Raw genomic sequence first — 21920 nt, 5'->3', positions numbered from 1 at the left:
AACTCTCTTTATAAAGTGTAACTTTATACTGTTTACCTGTTGTCTTAAATATCTTAATCCAGAATTTATATTAGTGATGAAACAGCTTTGTTTTGAATTTTGAATGGGGTTATGTCTTTTTGTGTATTTGTATTTTTTTTTTTTTGACATGTTCGGAATATACACTTTCAAATCAAATTCAAATCAAATCCTCAAACAGGAGCCCTGAAGCAAAGACAAGACTAAAGCAGAAAATAAGTGTTTACATGTGAAGTTAAACTGTTTAATAACATTTGATTAAAGTATGAAAACACAAATTATTAATGGAATTTAATGTACCCCTGCTGCTTTGACCAAACCTGACTGCTGTACTTCAGCTTAGAGACTGATGACGACATACCTGTAAAGGCATACTATTGGTTTATGCGGATTTCATCGTTTTTTATTTATTTAAACTGATAACTGAGTTTTGAGTCTTGAAAAGTATAATTTCAAAATACAATTCTAAAAATGAACTAAAAACAGCAACAGTCTGGCCTCTTATTAGATGCGCTTTCATTTGTTTGAAATGACAAATGTTGATTGTGATCATGGTCAGGACCGAACCTCATGAAACTAGTTTTCAAACCCTTTCACTTTCGAATTCTTTGTTGCGTACAAGGAAATTATCCTTGACGGATTGTCACTCACCTTCCTCATTTTGAAAAACTAAACCTCTTAAATACAGAAAACACTTCTAGACAATCTAGATCATTTATTGTAACAGACGATGGCTCTTTTCGATGTAAGTGGTTTTAAGTCTTATTCTGAACTCAGGCGACAGATTCTTCCGACAGGACAGACGCATCTCATCGACCGGACCAATCACTACAATTTCGGGGCCAAAACTCAAGAGTTTGCTGTACCTTTGGGAGTGGACGTGAGTATGCTTCACCACGTTTCAGTCAGAAACTAATTCACGGAATTCTATCCGGTAAACTTGCCACAAGCATGAAAGCGTCACGCGGTGTGGCTGGTGCACTTTTACGCGTCTATGGTTTTCAGGATGGAGTGCGCTTTGCTTCTTATCACATATCATATGCGTTTATTCCAGATCAAACGAACTATTTTCAAACATGATTAAGCTGTGGTAGATATTCTACACCTATTATCTCATTACTAAACACATAAAGTGCCATTGTAGCATAATGCAAACTGTTGAGTCGCTTTCTTTGGTGTCATTCCAGCCCTCTGGGTTTCTTAAGTCTTGCAACAGCGATGGAGGAGTGTGTATAGAACTGAACCACGGTACCACCACCTTGGCCTTTACGTTCAAACATGGAGTCATCGTAGCTGTGGACTCCAGAGCCTCAGCTGGTCGTTACTTGGGTAAATACGCATGCCTGGAAAATTTGAGAAAGTGTCACATGTCTTTATGATGATTATTAGATAAGAAGAAGTAGGACTGCACAATAAGTTGGTGAACGTTGTTAAAATGAGGTTATGTTATACCAAGCTTGCCATTTTCTGTTCATTTAAGCTTCTGTTGAAAAAAGTAAAAACTCATGAGGGGGAGATGATCCAGTCAATCATACTGCCTCCCCACTGCTCATATCTAACAGATCACTGAAATAACTCAAGGTCTTGTAGCTTAGGACTGTCAGATTCTTGAGTCATGTTCTAAATGGTTATGAAATGTAAAATAAGAAAACACTTAACCTATTTTCTTGTGGGCTGGGCTTCTTCATAGTGATATAATTCTTACCCTTTAATCTTGGTCACTAAATTTCTCCTTTTCCAACATGTGTTACGGCTCTGCAGCATCCAATGATGTCAACAAGGTCATAGAGATCAACCCCTACCTGCTGGGCACCATGTCAGGCAGCGCTGCAGACTGTCAGTACTGGGAGAGACTCCTGGCCAAAGAGTGCAGGTCTGTCACACAGTGTTTTGAATATGGTCCCATTGTGTCAACACCCTTTGTTGTTTAACCAGCATCCATATGTGTACTTCTGGGATTGGCGATATATAATGCCATTGTTTGTTTGCTTTATAAAATCCAGAAGCATTTCAACCTACTCCAGTAATCAAGGTCGTGACCTACTGAAAAAATGTTTAGTTGTGTCAAGAAAGTTGCAGACTGTTACTTTACTGCAGTGCCTTTCTCACTTTGAGTGGATTAAAGACCATTAGTGGTCAGAGCCGTAACTTTATAGCATTAATGTCTCATGTTTCAATTCCACATGGGTCAGATGCATAGGACCTTCCTGTGTGTATACTACATATCAGAAGCCACAACCCAAATAAAATACAACACATCAGTTTTATTTTACAGGAGCAATTTTTTCTTAGTGTTGACAAGCCACAAGTTCAGGCCAACCTGGACAATGTGTACACTGAACTATTTTTTGATTGCATAACAATAAGACTGACGTGTTCACTTTGTTTTGTTATGATTTGGTCCAGGCTGTATAGACTGAGAAACAACCACAGGATCTCTGTGGCTGCTGCCTCCAAGCTGCTTTCCAACATGATGCTGGGCTACAGAGGCATGGGTCTCTCTATGGGAAGCATGATCTGTGGATGGGATAAAGAGGTAAGCTGTAGACGCATGTTTGTGAGAGGGAAACTTGCAGGACTTTCTAACCAGAGCCCAAAAATGTGTGCTTTCTATCACTCACTGTGAAGTTATATTTTTCCCAAAAGCTTGCAGTTTGATATTGTTTCACCTCTGTGTGGAAGCACTGTTATATTTTGTGTTTGGATGCTTATCAGAAGCTGTTCTCCGTGTATAAAACAGCAATTTCCTCATATGAATTATTATGACTCGGTTCCTTCCAGGGTCCTGGTCTGTACTATGTGGATGATAACGGGACGCGTCTGTCTGGACGTATGTTCTCTACTGGCTGTGGAAACAGCTACGCCTATGGTGTGGTGGACAGTGGTTACAGAGAGGACATGACAGTGGAGGAGGCGTACGAGCTGGGTCGTCGGGGCATCGCTCACGCTACACACAGGGATGCTTACTCAGGAGGGTCGGTCAACAGTGAGTATACTATCTAAGCATATCTCCTAGCTCTAGATACAAGCCATGACATTTTGCACATAGTCATTATTCCTGGAGGACAAATGGTGCTGATTGAACTGATCTGATCCCCTGACTTTGTCTCTGTGTTTACGTTTTTATTTGGTTGTCAGTGAATAATCTAAACAGACAAATGTTCATGTGATGTGATTTTCAAAGAACAATTTTTTGTGTTAACTCTATCTTACATTATTACTGATCCATATGTCCTAATGTGCATCTCTGTGTGTTTGTGTAGTGTACCACATGCAGGAGGATGGCTGGATAAAGGTGTGTAAGGAAGACGTATCAGAGTTGATCCATCGCTACAGGAAGGGAATGTTCTGAGCATGACCCTTCTACCAAAGATCAACATCAACGTCTACACAGGCCCCAAACAATTCCTTTCTATCCACATTTTAGAACAGATTTTTTATTTTGACACATGCTTTTTGAAATGCATTACCCTACTTTGTCTGTGAGTAAGCTCCAGTTATAAGTTTGGATCAGTGAAACGTCATCCAGAGTAGGAGAAGCTACATAGAACCACTTCTTTCCCTGTGTTTGACCCTTTATTACAGGACAAAACTGTTAAGATCTCTGTTTGGTTACTGTCTCCATGTTATGTTATCTTGGCACTCTACATGTTGATAACATTGGTCTTCAACCATAGATGGTTCAGCACAGAAATGTTTGGTTTATGCTAACCAGACAACATAAAGCTCCAAATAAAAACTGTTGTTCAACCTTCTGCTCTGTCCTGTATTAAATATGAATATGCACTTTTATGTTTCTTTAAGATATTACTGCCAGGCATCAAATCCATGAGTGAGAGGGAGTATGCCAGCAAAATGACAAGAATATTTTTCCATTTCTTTTTTTTTTTGTTGAAACAAAGCAAGACATTTTTAGCGTTTTATCAAAAATATGTTGACACGTAGGTGAAGTCTGACACATTAATAAAATTCTAGTCCTTCCTGATCTGTCTTTGTTTTAACGACCACAAACAAATGCAAAATGATCACATCATCAAAATTTCATTGTAGAAGTTATTATTATAACTGTTTAATGTTTATTTCTCCAAAGATGAATCACTTCTTTGTGACAGAGTTATTTGTATCATTCTACTGGGTGTCAAAAATGTAAGCACAAAAACACAGGACAGTCTAAAACTGCTTTCTAATATCTCATGAGGCACAGATCAGTCCTAAATCAACAAAAAGTGGCGTTACCATGTCCTGCTAATGTATTTATTTAAACAGTTTCACGCAGGAGTTGGAATTGATAGTTCAAAATAACTCAAAGGTTATTATTGTTGTTTTATTTCATGTTGTTTATTTATTTATTTTTTGTTTTCATTCTTGTCACTCTAGTCTCTAGGTTTAGGGTGGGTGGGTAATATGGGTGGTTGTGTGGGTATAGGGCAAATGTTCTTGTTTGTAAAATGAAAAACTATAAATAAAGCATTTACTAATAAACTAAAAAAAATAACTAAAAGGTTGGTTATGTATCATAAAATTATAACTTTAAAAAAATATATATTTTATTTCTATTTTATTTAGTTCATTTTTATTTATTTATAACAACATACTGTACATATATAAGACATACATGCACAAAAAAAGATAAAAAACAATAAGAAAAAAAAAACACTTTCAGGAAAAGAGATAAGATGTGCAACCATGTCAGTCCATACATTGATGTAGTGTCCACAAATAAATAAATGGCTAGAAGCAGAGTCCACAGAAAGTTCTTGTAATGTTACGAGGGGTCCATGGTGAGGCAAAAAGAGCAGGGAACAGAGAATATCACAACACAATATCATTCCGGGTGCAACCAAATTGCAATGCCTTGCATATACAGTATACTGTCAATGTTAAAAATGATAACATTTTTAAAATACTGTTGTAACAACGGCTTTGATTTCATCTGTTTCAGTGCAGAACTCAGCCTCACAGGTTTTACCCTAAAAGGATTTGGTAGTCATAAGTAAAAACAGTTCAACCTTTTTGTATAGGGGACTATGAGAATGAGCTTATTTTCTGTTTACAACTAACCTTGGATCACAGAATGCTTGAAGTTAAATGTAAGGATATTGGGTTTTTTTTTTGTTTTACATATACTTGTAAATACTCACAAAAAGTCATCACAGCTCTCCATACAACTATGGGATGTATTGTTGTGAGAGCTATGTAAAATATTTGGTATTGAAGGTATTTCTTGGTGTATTTGACATATGACCCACAGCTGAAAGAGACTGATTTAGGTGGACCAAATAACTACTGAATACAGCTGTATTGTCATTTGTTGCCAGGCAGATTCCAGTGCAACAGGTTTGCTAAGGGGAAAACCAATCCATCACGTGGTTGAAAGAATGAGTCAGCATACTCTGGCACAAGTGCACTAAGCTGTCTCTTCCTTATTCCAAAAGTGCCTCCTTTTACTAACATTTCTTATATTTAGTGGGTAAACCTTTCTTATCAGATAGCGCCAATCCATGAATATAAGTTTCTAAAAAAAACGTATAAAAGAAAATCTACCTTTTTATATGTGAAGAAAAATGATTCCCTCCTAACTGCCTCAAAAATTCCTTTTTTTTGTCTCACTCTGAGCTTATTATGTGCAAACAAAACCCAAATTGATTCAGTCCCTTTGTGTGAAATAAAAAAAAAAAGACACATTTGGATTTTTAGGAATTTTATTGAAACCCAAAAGAAAAGTACAAAAATAATCACACAGCAAAGCAACTTCACTTCTAATTTAAACTTCACCCAGCACAAGTCATTTTGAGCAGTAATAATCATCAATGATTGAAACCAATATTTACATTCAGCTTCCTATAAGACCATCTCAACTACTATAAAGTCTCAAAACACAAGATGACGGTTCAGAAATGAGACTGATGGTTTAGAACTTGGATGCAATCACGAAGCCTTCAAACTCAATTAAAATCAGATATTATGAAAGAAAAACAACAACATAGGATGAATGATGAAAAACATTAAAAACTTAAATTATATGTTGCTGGGGCATTTTGGGATCCATACAGCATTTCATTTGTGTTACAGAAATATACAACTAATATTTACAGAACTGGAAAACTGATCTGTTGAGTGTGTGTGTGAAAGAAAGAGAGTTTGAGTGTGTGAGAGGCATGGGGGCAGCCAATTTGATATACCTTATTGTGTATATTTTTATTTGTGAATTCTTTGATCATTTCCTGGAAGTTGAATTGAGATAACGTTTACAGATGGAGTTGGAACCAGGTGAAAATTTGTCTCATATGAATCTCAATCAAGATAATTCAACGTGGTGATGAGAGAGGCGATCTAAAAGTAGGGAGGGACTAGAGTCAAACCAATCTCACATTAGGGGATTGGTGGACGAGTTTATTGACTGATAAATACAGGGAGATGACCGTCTTAATTGAAGTGATCAAGCACAACCAGAGTACCAAAAAATGTCTTTCTTAGTATAAACAGTATAAACTCTGCTGGTTGACCAAACTCTGTAATTTAAACCTACATATTCACAAACTGCCGGATCCTATGCGCACAGATCAGAAAATGTGAAGGTGTGTCTGTGGTGTGTGTATCTTAACGTATGTATAACCAAAACTGATTTAAGCACAAAGCTCCCAACACCGGACGTATCAAACAGCAACTATGATGGATTTGTTTTAGATGAACACAAATATATTTAAACTGCATATATGAAGAGCAGTGTGATGCTTTCATGGATGAATATTGTTTAACTTCTCTTCAAGTGAGAGAAAGAGAAATCACCGGCATATGATTTGATAATATTTCAAAAACTAAGTAAACCAAACAACCTAAAGTCATCATTTATGTCTGAGAAGATTTCAAATGCATTTGTCAAAACTCAATTTAAGCCTGTCTTCTTTGACTTTCAATCAATAAGCATCACACACTACACACCAGCCCTGATCAGTTCATGACATATGTGATGAAAAACCAAGAAATTCTCAGAAACATGTGCTGGATCTGCTGCTTGTTACAGTGCAACATGTATCCAGAAACCTAAAAAAAACCCAGAAGAGACAAAACATTAAATCAAACAGAATAAATGTTGACATTTTTCCAGAGTATGTGTCCAAAACACACACTCGATTAACACACAGGTATTGTCTGATTAGCTTCAATGTAAATACAAAAGTTTCAAGCTTTGTTCTGTAACTTTTACAAAAATAAAACAACAATCTCAAAAGGTTATTTTTCACACAGCTTAAAGCAGCTTTAAAACATCAACAGGTGATTAAATAAGACTCATATAATGCAACTCACTGAGCTCAGGGCGGTGTGTTTGTCTTTAGGCACTTTGATTTGGAAGCATTCTTTGATGCTCCACGGTGGGGTCGTTCACTGCTGTAAGGTCAGAAGAATAACGTCAGCACACGTTCCATCATTTAAAGTTACAGAGTGAATTTCAGGTCAGATTAAACAACAAAAACAAGCTCTACTTACGAGATGGAGGGCGTTTGGCTGAAATAGAAATAAATAAGGAATTACTATCGCAGTTAACATTTTCAGCCTGTCACCTTCTTTAAAGTAAATATCTCTGCTACTCAAAGTCACCAAAAAATCTCTGCTGTTAATCTAAATCTAACATTTTTACAATCCTATCAACTCTTCCTTTCATCGTCATCAACATATTTTAGGTTCTTAGTCTGTATTTTTAAAATGTTTACTATGTGGATAAAAAACATAACCCTGACTGAAAACAGAGAAAGTGTTTCTTCTTTGTTCTCTCACCGTTCTTCTTCTTGTGTATGAAGTATCCAGCCACACAGATGATGGTTGAAAGGAGAATCACTGCAGCGACGATGAGGATGATCATGTACATGGGATTCACTGTTAAACAGAAAACAAGAAAGGGTCAAAGACATGGCATGTCATTTCTGTCGTCCAAAGCATAATTATAATGTTAAAAATATATAAAGATTTAAAAATACCACATTACAGTACTCAACTCTCTCCACTTTATCTACTCATATGAGTTTTCACTATAAAAAAAATCAAATTTAAGGAGCAATTGATTTCAAAAATACAGAACTGTCCTTCCTGGATAACGTCCGGGCTTACAATCTAAGTACAAAAATATTCTAAAAATGTCAGAAATCTTCATAAAAGCATTAATTATGTACTGGGGCATAATTGTGTTGATATTTGCAATGATACCCACAAATATAGTCACAACACTAAGCTTATTTACATATTTATGCAAGAAATACTTTTGTCTACATATTTGGATTTCCGAATGTCCTTCCTGGGTAACACACATAAAGTGGCTACATATTACCATATTTGGATTTGGATAGTCAAGTGACAGGCTATTGCATCAGCCAACAGTTTCTGGAGGACCCCCAAAAGATATCACCAGGTCAGAAAGACTCTCTTATAATGTTGATATTTTGACCTTTTTGGTCACAGGTGCACTATGTCCTCAAATCATGTGTCTTTCTGGATAACGCTAATAAAACTTTTATAATGTTTATATATTTAAAAATGACCCATTTCATGTTAAATATGACATTGATGTGTTAAAGGTTAAGCTAACATTTTACACAGTAGGACTAGTTAGTGCCTGATTATAAAGGGAAAATATTGTTTTTGTCCTCCCTGGATAACAAAGATCTTCCGTTACCCAGGACATGTCCTCTATTATCCAGAGTGGACATGTTAATCAATACAGATTTATATTAGTATATGTTGCTTTTTAGGCATTGACTTGATATTGTTATATCATATTAATAACAATATTATGTATTTTTGAACTTTTGTGGCATTTTTTGTGGTTATTTTTCACATTATTCAATGATAGCAACACTGGTCATTATCATAGATTTTTGTGAAGTTTTTGTCCAAAAATGAACCAATAATTATGCTATAATAAGTTGCAAAGCCTGCAGAGCTAGTTCAGGCAAATAAGGTTAGCCAATTTGTTTGTTTCTTTCAATTTTCAAATCCTTATTCGTCTTTGACCCGAAAACAGAATCACAATCTGTACTCGTGAAGAAGATTAAAGAATTTTTTCATCATTTACTGACACCCAGAGCATAATCCTTAACTCTTTGTTTCTCCATCTGTTCTTAGTTTTAATCACGTCTAAACTTCATTACTGTTTTTAGGATTGTTTTCTGTCCAGTTGTTTTATTTCTTCAGCTGTACGTCTGATGGTTTTTGGTCTGTATGTTTGATTATGGAACAATAAAAGTTTCTGATTATTAAACTTGAACTTATTGAATTTCCCCAATACCACGTGTTTGATGGCAATTACATAGAACAAGCTAGTTATTCAATAATCTCTGAACTTACAAATGACACAGGGTGTGAAGAAGGAAGTGTCACTAATTAAACAAATCATCTTATGACTAAACAAAATAAAAAAAAACATTTTTTTTTAGAGAGCAATCAAAAATTACAGTGGCACAAAGAGTTCTTATTCAAAATATAAAAATATAAAAACAGTGTTTTGACTGTTTCATCATGGTCATTTTTCTGAATCAATCAAAGTTCAGAGTGAACAGACACAGAAACAAAATCATTCTGACCACCTATAATCCCTGTAGAGCACTTTACAGCTTTGAGTTTAAATTGGGAGTTGGACCTTTTTTATTCTGTTCAGGATTTACTGTCAGGGTCCAGAGGTGGACATGTGCATGAGTTTATTGTTGGTCAAAACCTTTTAACTGTTTGTCTAAAATCACATAAAGATTGAGAAGGTTTGAAAAAAAGAAAGTGACAACGAAACTCCCCATCCCAAAACATGACTGTTAATGTTGACATGTTAACATCCCACTTTCATCACTCCTGATTCCAGTCTTACCATGGTTGGTCCTGATCACATCTTTGTCCAGTACGGTGACAAAGTCCTCCTTCACTCCAGAGAGCTGAAACACACATTCGTACTTCCCCCAGTCTCCAGATGGAAGTTTCTGCAGGTCAACACTCATCTGGAAGGATCCGTCAGGGTTGGGGACGATCTCTCCAAGTTCCACGTCCTCATGAAGCTCCTCTCCATCTTTCCTCCAGAACATCACGGCTCTGTTTGGGTAGAAACCTGAAGCGTGGCAGGTGACTGGAGAGGAGGGAGACTTCTGGAGGAAAGACACTGAGGGGAGGTCTGGAGAACAAAAAAAGGGAGAGAGAGATTATAGATTATTTATCATTATTTACTGTTAAATTACTGTTTGATTATTCTTATTTAAAGCCTTGGTTAAAAAAAGACTTCAAGTTAATAGCAAATGAGTAATGTAAAGGAAACCTACCTTAGTTAAATTAAGAAAAGAGACGAGAAGGGCAGAGGAGAAAAAAAGAATTAGTTGAAAAGGGTTCGTGATGGATGAACAAGGTAAGAACAGGGCAGAGAGAGAATGAAAATACAGAGGAACATTGAGAAAAACAAATATGCAGCAAAATTGAAATAAAAATAAAGTGTATGAAAGTAGAGGAAAACAGAGAGATTAAGAGAGAACATGAAATAAAGTTATTATAGTAAAAGTAAGAAGAGGTATATGAGCATTGTCAGGATAAAGTTACATCAGGTCATGTGTTCCTACCTGTTCTCATCAGAGAGCTCTTTCCATAGTTCACATACTTCTTCAGCCACTCAGGACAAGTCTGGGTAAGGTAACTCTTCCAGTAGTCTGAGTCAGCTTTGTTATTATCCCACTTCTGTTTGGTGATGCCAGCTTGTTGTGTAGGAGCGATATATTTCATTGTCTTCATGTCCAGGGCGATGAAGTCATCTCCATCATAACCAAACTGATGGAAACCATTATTGACCTCTTCAGTCTCATCATCCCACTGACAGCCGACCATCCACTGGAAAATGTGGACACCTGAGAGGGAGTGAGAGGTAAGGAAGGAAAAGAGAGAGAGAGATAAAGAGAGGGAGAGAAAATGAGGGGAGGGAGAGTGAGATGGGTGAGAGAAACAGAGAGGGGAAAGAGAGAGGGAGGTGGAGGGAGAGAGAGGGAGGGAGAGAGAGGTAAGGGGAGAGAAAGAGGGAGAGAGAAACGGCGAGAGAGGGAAACAAAGAGAGAGGGAGGGAGGGGGAGAGAGATGGGTGAGAGAAAAAGAGAGGGGAGAGAGAGGGAAAGAGGGAGAAAAGGGAAAACGAGAGGAAGAGAGAGAAAGACAGATTAGACAAACAGAGAGGGGGAGAGAGTGGGGGAGGGGGAGAAGGAGAGAAGGAGAAAGACAGAGGGGGAGGGAGAGAGAGAAAGGGAGAGGGAGGAAAGAGGGGTAAAGAATGAGAGAGAAAGGGAGTGAAAGAGACAGAGAGGGAGTGAAAGAGAGAGGAAGAGAGGAAGAGAGGAACGTAGGGAAAGAGAGAGGGAGGGGGTGAGATGAAGAGAGAGAGAGGGAGAAGGGGGAGGGAGAGAGAGGAGAGAGTTCAGTAAACCAGAGTGAGGTCACGGCTCAGTCTTACCCTTATCACCTGATTTCACATCTTCACCTCAGAGACACACACACACAAACACACACACACACACACACACACACACACACACACACACACACACACACACACACACACACACACACACTCCCCTGTCCTGATCTGGTCTTTCAGCATCCCCTGAAGGAGAGAGTCTGAATCCAGGATCAGTGTGTAGACTCCTCCTGCTCAGCCCTCAGTGTTCAGCAGTGTGTTACTACAGCTGCTCACAGTAAGACAGAGACCACCAGGACCATCATGGAGACTGGGAGGCAGTCTGTGAGTCCTGATTGGTCCATCCATCTGTCAATCATTCCACACAACCAACAGCTGTTTCCACCTGCAGATGTTTGATTGATGCTGCCTGAGAGGACCAACCAACACTGAGGACAGAGCAGTGGAGATAATCTAATCTAATCTGTGTGTCTACTGTATATTAAGAGCTGAGACTAAAGACTGTTTTCATCATCCAGTTATTTCTAAGTTTAGAGATTAACCATGAACTTATTTCAAAATGTGAAGACGGACTGAGGGGAACTTTTCAAACTGCTTCATAATAACACTGAAGGTTTTTTACTTTACAGATTAAAGCAGATTATTATCAGATTAAACAAACTGGAGCGAGACATCGTTTAACATTTCTGATTAAAAACACAGAAATGATTCTTCAGTGATCAAAATCCTCGTCCACACATGTTCTGTGATCAACTCATTTTCAGCACTGCGAGTTCATTATGACAAACAAACACTGTGCTCAACTCCAATTAATCTCATGTAATCTGTATTTATGTACACATGTATATTATGGGATGGACACAGTATATCAGTGCAGTAGAGTTAATGTAATCAAACATGTTTATATCACATATTTAGAGCTCAGACTGATTATGTGTGTGGTTATAGATCATGTGATGTCTGTTTTTAAATGAACTGATACATGGTTTAATCCAGTAAATATCAATACAACTGTTCAATAAGTCCATCACAACTTCTCAAACAGCTGAGGAGAACTCTTTAAAGTGCTTCTTTAGTCTGAGTAACACTGAACACATTCATTTAAACTGTTAATTATGACACAGAAACACTGTAGTCAAGTTCATCTAATCTAATCTGTAGTCCTGTTGTTATACATCATGAACACAGTGTTGTCAGTTCAGCAGAGTCTGGCTGTTCAACTTTTCAAACCTCTGATGTGAATGTGATATTTGTCCTGTCGTCCTGTCAGCAGCTCTATTAAAACACGCCGCTCCTCCTCTCATGTGCGGACCCGGCACAAGCAGCCTGTGTCCCGTTTACGGTCCCGCTCCTTAGTTTTAGAAACCAGGCGGTAATGTTCCTCTATCAGCCGTGTGTTGTTGAGCTGCCGTGATAAACAGGTTTTCTAAAAAGAGAGTTAATATGGACCGACTCACTGTGGGCGGTTCAGTGGTGTTATTCTGATCTGATGAAGTGGAGATTAAGGGTTAATAATCTCTGTAGGTTATTATGGGATGTACAGAAACACTGAGTCAGTGCAGTACAGCAGCAGGCAGCAGTCTGAGTGCCAGTGATGTTTCTGTTGAGTCTGTTTCAGATCAGAAAAGACTTCAGCAAACTGTTTAAACTACGGGAATGAAACACATTCCTTACTGTGTGTGTGTGTGTGTGTGTGTGTGTGTGTGTGTGTGTGTGTGTGTGTGTGTGTGTGTGGTAACAACTCTGTTTACTAAAATACAGACTGAAAATATGAACAACATTTTATCAGGAGAAACTAAAACATGAACAAACCTCCAGTTTGGTTGAAGCGCTGCTTTAGAATTTCAATGCTGGCTTTGAAGGTCTGCTGGTCACCCCTGCGCTTCTCAGTCTCCCCCTGCCAGTAGTTCGCTCTGTCCTCTGAGACTCTGCTCATCCAGTCCTGTTTGGGTACGTCTCTCTGGGTGTTACTGTCATAGTGATCAATCTGAAAATCATCAACCATCCCAACAGCCACAAACTCTGGGAAGTTTGGGACTTCAGAAGACCCCGTGTAGAAATACTTCAGAGAGTGAGTCCCTGTAAGGACAAAATACTTTCATCAGTTTTTATTCATCACTTTTTAGATCACTGAACAAAGTTATCATCCAGCACACACAATCAAAGACTTACATACTTTCAACACAACATTATAACCTCTGTGCAGTCAGTAAATAATAACATTTAAAGATCTAAAAAACCCTCTTTATTCTAATATTCCTGATGAACGTGTTTTAGAAAATGTAGTTTTCTTTTCTGACATGAATTATCAAACAAGTCAAATATTTCAGTCGAGCAGTTTTCCACCTGACTGTCATGAAGAGATTTTTACCAACACTTATAATTCTTCATTTTTTAAATCTGAAGATAAACTCAAGTTTAGTTTCCTGTTAGTTGAGTTTTTATTTGTTGTTATGATTCATTCAGTTTACACTCTCATTATTTTAGGATTTGAAACCTCTGACCAAAGGTTGGTTGATTTCCTCTTCTATTGCTGTTGTTGTCTTCAAGTCAAGTCGATTATTATCAAATATATATTTTTATGTTGCTGTCATTGAACTGTGTGGCATTTTTTAGCATACAAGTTATATCTTTAATAAAACAGTACAGAAATATTTTGACCAATGTGTATCATACTTTTATAAAAGTGTAATTATTGAATTTTAAGAACTATTTCTCAAGCAGTACATTTTCTGTAAGTATCACTGATATGTTGGATTAAAAGCAAATTGATAATAAAGTCTAAAATCATTGCCTACACCATGAACTGATTTTAGTCATAATTTAAAACATTTATTTAAGATCTTTTAAAAAAGTATCAGCAGAGTCACTGATCATTTTATAATCCTGAACTGTTTTTCTGCTTCCTGAACATGTTCATCACTTTTCTCTTTTTCAAACTACTCTTTAAAACCATCTGCAGCACTGCTCACATCAAAAATGAAACTCTTCCAGAAATAAATCTGCTCCTTTTTAGTCAAAACAACAATTATAGCTAATGCTGGATTTTAGAGGCCAACAATGATGTGGTTAGTTTCAAAGATCAAATCACTTCAGAGATTAAAAAATACTTGTTTTTGTGTTTTTGACATTACAGTTTAAGAATAAACTCGTGACTGCCCTCTGGTGGACAAACTCTGCAATGACACACTGTTTCTAAAGAACTTCTAACCTGGTTTTCTGTCTCCTGTTTCTTTAAGTCCAACAAACACAGATACCAAAATATCTGCTCTAAGCTAATATCAGCAGATAAATCCTTACAGATGTACTAAACAGCCTGATATTGTAAATAGATTAAATGTAATAACTGTTGAGTCATGTGATGGAAACAAACCAACAAACTGAGTATGAACTAAAGAACAATATGACATTATAAGGAGGTGAACACGGATTATTGTCTGTTTCTGTGAGCACATATTTAAATTAGTTGAGTAGAAAGAAAACAGAGTATTTCCACATATATTTTTAAACAACTTTAACTTAAAATAACTCAGTTTTTAATAATAAAATGTCTCCTCACAGCTTATACACTGAATGCTCTGTTTATAGTCCGGGATAATAAAAAAAAGCTTGTTTCATGCATTTCTTCCTATTTTCTTTCTTTCTTTCTCTGAGTGTCACTGCTTCACTGCTGAGTTATGCTGCCTTGTGGCATTAAATGTCCTTCATTGTAATAATCCATGAATTGTCCTAAGTAATGGTTCAAGATGACTTTTAGAATAAAAGAGACAAATGCACATTTTGAAGCCCTTCTCTGAAATGAACTTGTCTTGTGACTATGATGGTGAAACGACACGAACAGACAGATTTACTGACTTGAAATAAAACGCTTACTCATAACATTTCTACAATAAGATGAAGTCGTGGAGATAAACATCAAATACTATCCAATGCATCTTGACCTCATATGTACGCTTTATAAACACATGAAGAATTGTTTTCTGTCTTAACTCACCTGCCGTCGTGTCATGTAGGACTAATCCCAGGGCAGCCAGGATCATCAGAGTCTTCATTGTGACCTTGGTCTTCTTAAACTTTGAATAATTCTTAACTTTTAAGGAGGCAAGAACAAGGCTTGCTTCTCGATCGAGCTCCAGTGTCGAAGTGACTAAAGGAGAGTCAAGAAAGCTGGTGTCATCGCCTCTCTGGCCAATAGGAATTTAGTCTGAGCATAACGTCACTAGTAACTCGCTAAAACCAAATCAATGAGGTTATGAATGAAAGTGAAACTTAGAACAGCTCGTGTCTCTGTTTATTCACATGACAGAACACAGGGAGACACGGCTGACTTTATTACAATGTATCATCTTTTGTTGCATATAAAGTAATATCTAACATTACACTGATATATTTTCTTCTATATATTTTAGACTTAGTGATATAATGTATACAAATGTTATAATTCTTGTGGGAGGTCAGAGGTCATGGTCAGATACAGATCAGGTAATTTGGAGTTTGTGAGGATATAGTTGAGTCTTATTGAGCTTTTGTTCTGGGATTGAAAACAGCCTTAACAATAAAACACAATCCAAAGTGTAGTTTCATAGATGAAACAGAGAATAAGTGTGTTTGAGGTGCTCCCCCTAGAGGTTCAACCTGAACAGGTCTGTGATTATCTGATATTTTAGATACAATCTGTGCACAGCCATAACATTCAAAGATGTTAAATCAGACAGAGGGCATGTTTTAAAGTCAAAATCATGTTATAATATACTTTATTCTGTGTTGTGCATAACTATTAAGTACAGATTAGTACTCCAGTCTTAGCACATATTAGACCTGCTGTCAAGACATTTAGTAGCCTATAATAAAACCTAAAGATAGTCTAAATGAAGAATAAAAACATCAGATGAAGTCCGCTCTGTCTGAAAGGTTAAATGCTCCTGATCAGATGTGTGAAGTCATGTACGCTGCTGAACAGGAGAAATATGACACCTCTGTTGATGTTTGAATACCTGATGCTGTTTTTCATTTTCTGGCTTTGGCGCTGTGTAAACTCTCTTTCACGCTTCACCTGAACAATTTGAAATACTACCTTTAAAGTTACAGAAAAGTAGCCTGTTACAGCATCAAAGCATCAGCTGTTCTTTTATCTGGATGTCAAATTGTTGTTTTTGTCACACTGAGACTTGACCTCTGGCTGACTGAAGCTCATCATGCTCTCTGCTGATCTACGCCTGATTCAGTTGCACAGACTTTAAATAAGAAGTGGACATAGTGCCTGTGTTTTAAAAGTGAAGCTGATTGCAGGAGTGACATAAACCTGCATTCTTGGTGGAAATGACACAGAGTGGTGAAGGTGTTTTGTCACTTATTAAGTGTCTGATAATCTGAATGAAGTTTAACATGTGAAGAACAAGAAGACGTCCTTGTTGTTTATTTATTTCCTGCTAATGGAAAGACAGAGAAGGGCCACAGAGAGATGAAAATGCTAGTCACTGAAGCTAGCTGTGTGTTAAACAAGTCTTCTTTCTGTCATGGTGGGAGGATGGATGCTGTGGTGTTAGGTGGAGAGGTAAAGGAAGGGTGGGAGTAAGTGTGCTGACCTCCTGCTGGTTGAAGCCCTGATGAAACACGCAGGCTGCCAAAGTGACAGGAAGTCATCTCAGGAGGGGATCAGACTCAAACATAGCAGCTCCTCTCCTCTCCTCTTCTGGTCCCCGATCAGTTTTTCAAATAAGGGTGAACAACTGGACTGCAAAGGTGAGACATTTGAGATGAACTATTTAATTTGTGCTACAAGCTTTATTTCAATCAGCAAATATCATAAAGCAACAGGCTGTATGAGAGACATGGATGTAGCCACCTCCAGTTTAACACTTTGTCAGTCACCAATGGCCCTCAGGGAAAAACTCCACTGGTTGCAAAAAAACAAGACTTGACTGAATGAAAGTGTTAATGAAAATGAGCCCACTCCTCACTTCACTTGTTACCTCAAATTAAACATTTCCCTCAATGACTTCATGATCTGAATTACTCGTGTAAAGGCTTTGTAGATATGAACACATTAGGAGCAGAATGACATGAGGCAGATTATGCTTTAGAGTCAGTCACAACCTCTGTGACATGTCAACCAGGACAGACATGTAGTGATGCTTATACACTCTGTAGTTGAAACATGGTCACTTTGGCTTAACAGGAACAAAAGATATTTTATACAAACTGTGGTGTATCAGTTTAACTTTACAGGAAAGTTAGTAACACCATAGCGCCCCCCAGTGGTCAGATTAAATATGTGTCATGGAATTGCTGAATGGAAACCACCTGTTTATGTCAGAACATCATATTGGGCCTAAATAATCGTACTCATATTTATTCACCAGATAAAGAATGATTTCAATTTCATAAAAGGCATTAATATGTATGTTGTGTAAATAAACAGCCCCTCTGCTCTTTGTAATCCAGAGTTGACCTACATGTAGAGAAAAAACTAAATTGTTGAAAAACTCTTAAAAGGGAATTTTGACTGTTCTCAATCTTATCTCTATTTTCTATGAGTTAGGGTCTAAACTCTGAAAAAAGATGTTGCTTTTCTCTGTGATGTCCTCAATGGTACCCAAACTACAAACAAACCGGCTCTGATGACAGAACATCGAACAATAAAAACATTCTGAGGGAGAAAACAAGAAATAAAATATACAATTTCAGGCTCCAGATTATCCAACTATCTTCATCTTTAAATCACATTTACATGAAGAAAATAGTTCATCACATGAAAACAGCTTCTTCTTAACACTCAGAACACCTGACGCACAGACTGGAGAACATGTCTGGAACAGAAATGTTGTATTCAACACAACAGAGACACACTGACATCTCGGAAAAACTGTCAAAAGAAGATTTACAAAAATTATGTCCAATGTTATATGAGGGTTTAAAGCAGGGGTGTGCAAAGTGCGGCCCGGGGGCCAATTGCGGCCCAAGGTCCATTTATTTATGGCCCCAAGCTTCCATATTAAAATGTGTTATTTATAGCACAAAAATGAATCCCATTCTGAATCATTTATACATTTGTAGTTTCTTTCAAGAACACACACAAAACTAAAGTCAATCCAGAAATGTCTCACAAAGCTTCATATGGACTACTTGTATGAAGGCAAAGCTCTGAGAATTCTGCAAGACGGCAATAAAGAAGAAACACAAGAACTCTTAAAGTTGACAGGTTTTCAAATTAATGTCATGATGTGAAAATGTTCTTGATGAACACTAAAAGTTCAGAAGACACAAAAGAGGACACAAGACAAGATCAAAATTATGAAATTGTGCAGAAAAGGCAAAATTTGGTGCATAAAACTAAACTTAAAACAAACTCAAAATTATTTTGTTCTTAAAATGTTGTCTGCTGGTCAGAAAAGTCTTAAAAACAACATGAAAAAGAAGTGTGATGAAATCCAGATCGTGATTCTGCCATAGAAAAACAATAATACAATATTTTTCTCACACTGTCTGACCATTTTCCTCCAGAAGATAAAGTTTGCTAATGTATACATGGCTTGTGGAGAACTGAGGACTACCTAGTTACTGATTTATTGAGAAAAAAATTAAAATAATTGTTATTAAATAGAGATTTCATATATAACTTTTATCATTCCTAAGTCTCGGTAGGAGCCGCTGGCCCTGAGGCAGTCTGACAACATCAAAAGTGGCCCTCTTTGAAAAAAGTTTGGACACCACTGGTTTAAAGGATAAGGTGAAATATTGAAATACATTTGTTATGTGCAAAAGGGTTTATTTTTTCTTTCTCCCTGAAGCAACCTCTGACCTCCACACCTGTTCAGTTCCTGATCACTGTCACCTGTGGGCTGGCTACAAACAGCAGTGTCAAGCTCCTCCCACTCTCTTTCTCTCTCCCTCTCTCTCTCTCTCTCTCTGTCTGTGTGGACTTCTCTCTCTCTCTCTCTCTCTCTCTCTCTCTCGCTCACTGCAGTCAGGATCAGCAGCATGGCAGCAGCCGTCACTTCTCTTTCTTTGCTGTTTGTTTGTTGACATTATTTTACAATAAAACTTTATTTACTGATTGAAGGTCTTTTGATCCCTCAATGTTGTCTCCCCTCTGAGCCAGGACCCTAACACCCTGTAACCTTTAACACGTTGTATTTCTGATAACAAATGTTAAATTAAAAAAAAAGCTGCTGATGCAACTGTGCCAAAAACTGCAGTTCCCTGAGTGGCCACTTGAGGCTGGCTCCAAAAGTGAGTCAATCAGGCTCAATATCTCAATGTCCATCTTTGCAGCAGAATTAAAAACAATTACCTGATACAACACACTTTTGATGTCTCCATAGCTCCATGTCTACTTTATATGGGATGAATCTTAATTTATCTTACATAATAAAGTTATGTTTATGCTAAATGTACGGGAGCAGTATACACACAGTCTGCTACATCCACATTATTTTTTAAACATACTTTAACAACAAAGTGAGGGAGAGAAATTCTTAAGTTGATATCAGAATCTGTAGTCCTGTCCTCGTTTCTTACATTACTGACTCAATAATACAAATAATAATAATCATTCATTTTATTTGTAGGCGCCTTTCTGGACACCCAAGGTCACCTTACAACATAGCAATAATAAAAGCAACACTCAACAGTAAATACATACATAAATACATTAGAATAAAGATACAGTACTAGAAAAATGAAAGGGGAGGGGAAGTCATTCCAGCCCCAAAGAGACAGATTGGAGTGAGTATGCTTGGCGAAAAAGGTGAGTTTTTAGGCGGGATTTGAAGGTGTTGGGAGAGGTGGAATTTTGTACATCCTGGGGGAGAGAGTTCCAGAGGCCAATGTCAAACCTTAGTTATTGATGATTCATATTGTGTGTGATGCTGAGGAGGCAGTAGTGATGTAGAACTGTCTTCCCCTGAGCTGTTGACAGGAAATAACCTGAGGATGTCACATGACTTTTGAAAGTCTAGTCACAATTTTAGGAGTTATCATGATTAACAATCTTGTCTAAAGCATTAATAGCAGGATGAATTGATGACAAAGTTAAAGCTAACATGCAGTATTAATGAATATTTACAGCTGCTGCCTGAAAAAGTGTAGAAGCTGTGTGAAGAGCAGAGATGAGGCTTATTGACTTGAACTGAACCAAAGTGAATGAAGACAGAGGTGAGCAGGATGAGACAGGTAAGGACAGAGTTCACAGAGGGGAGACAGCAGAGGACACACGGAGAGGCAGATGTGTGTAAACAAGAGAAATTATGATGTGTGTTTGAGTCTATATACAGATGTTTCCCTTTACCCTCCTGGCTTCATGATCTAACATCTGCAGGTCAGAACCACCTTCATGAAGGCTCTGAGAGACAGGTGTAAGTTACAATCACAGGACTGTTACTAAAGATAGTTAACACTTGTGTGGATCTAAAAAGGGCCAGATGTCTACAGAATTATACGTTTTACTGGACAACAAAACAATAAGACAAAGAATGAAGTAGATTTAAACAAGTCTTCATGAATCCAACAGAAGAGGTCATTTCACCTCCTGTTAACATCTGCAAAAACACAACAAAGGACTGTTCATGTTTCTAAATACATGTTACCATTGAAGAGTGAGAAAACAGTTTTTCAGGGACATTATATGAATTTGGAGACATCCCACATCTTACTCATTTTACTTTTATCATGTCTGTGTTTGTGCCGGCACTTTACAGCAGCCTACCTGAAGACCTGAGGGCTGCACAGAGTATCAATGTTTTGACACCTACCTTTTTAGTCTGGCTTTTAACTGAGTTTTATTTAAAGTAACTCTATTTACTCACTTATTTTATATTTCAGTCTTTTTATGTGTATCTTATTGAGTCTTTAATTTGAGACATATTTTAACTTGTATATGGATTATTGGAGGGTGGGGTGGTCATACTGTTGTTAATGATTTTTTGTTCATGACAAGCACTTTGTGCTACGTTATGTGAAAAGTGCAATACAAATAGAGTCTAATTTACAATTACACAAAAACATAAACGCTGCAAAATGTGGATTTTGTCCTCTGAGTGTTCTGAAGAAATTAAAGCTAGAACAGAAGACACAACTCAAATCTGTCACAATAATTATGCTCTGATTTCTCTACACTTCACCTAAAAGATAACAACTGATCAAAATACTGAAGCAACAAATTAGGTGAGATTTATCAGAACATGGAGTTCATTCAGAAACTGTTTCAGCTAAGTCAGGGTTTCCTTCAACCAGGCTCAAAAAGACCCCTCTGTTATTTCTGTATTTTGATATCATTACAGTGCAGATGTTACTGAGAGGTCATTCTAAGTCTCTTCTTCAAACAATGTGAGTCATCCATTTATAAAAGGAATAACTACAGATCACATAGTTTACAGTACAAAGGGCAGAAAGGACAAAATGTTGCCACAGTGTTCACACAGCTGTAGCTTTAACTGTGTCAGTGTTTATATGAATGAGGGAAATGAAGAAACACACAGAC

The 21920-nt window shown here is 37.3% G+C and overlaps 2 protein-coding genes across 2 annotated transcripts; one reads left to right on the top strand and one right to left on the bottom strand.

Moving 5' to 3' along the window:
* The first annotated feature begins 429 nt into the window (after window positions 1-429).
* psmb8a (proteasome 20S subunit beta 8A) lies at window positions 430-3773 on the top strand. The gene is made up of 6 exons (XM_034705758.1): window positions 430-898; window positions 1206-1347; window positions 1780-1891; window positions 2425-2554; window positions 2800-3004; window positions 3282-3773. Exons 1-6 carry the CDS (start codon window positions 749-751, stop codon window positions 3368-3370), a joined length of 828 nt encoding a protein of 275 aa, XP_034561649.1. The 5' UTR covers window positions 430-748; the 3' UTR covers window positions 3371-3773.
* Window positions 3774-5702: 1929 nt separating this feature from the next.
* Window positions 5703-15924, bottom strand: LOC117828540 (H-2 class I histocompatibility antigen, Q9 alpha chain-like). The gene is made up of 8 exons (XM_034705751.1): window positions 15435-15924; window positions 13253-13519; window positions 10602-10883; window positions 9869-10165; window positions 7795-7893; window positions 7507-7524; window positions 7327-7407; window positions 5703-7062 (listed from the first exon to the last, which is right to left on the bottom strand). Exons 1-7 carry the CDS (start codon window positions 15490-15492, stop codon window positions 7352-7354), a joined length of 1077 nt encoding a protein of 358 aa, XP_034561642.1. The 5' UTR covers window positions 15493-15924; the 3' UTR covers window positions 5703-7062; window positions 7327-7351.
* Window positions 15925-21920: the final 5996 nt, after the last annotated feature.

This window comes from Notolabrus celidotus, chromosome 16 (genome assembly GCF_009762535.1).
Source record: "Notolabrus celidotus isolate fNotCel1 chromosome 16, fNotCel1.pri, whole genome shotgun sequence".
Taxonomy (NCBI): Eukaryota; Metazoa; Chordata; class Actinopteri; order Labriformes; family Labridae; genus Notolabrus; species Notolabrus celidotus.
Note: the sequence above shows the minus strand (reverse complement) of the source record. Positions and strands in the feature narration are given on the sequence as shown.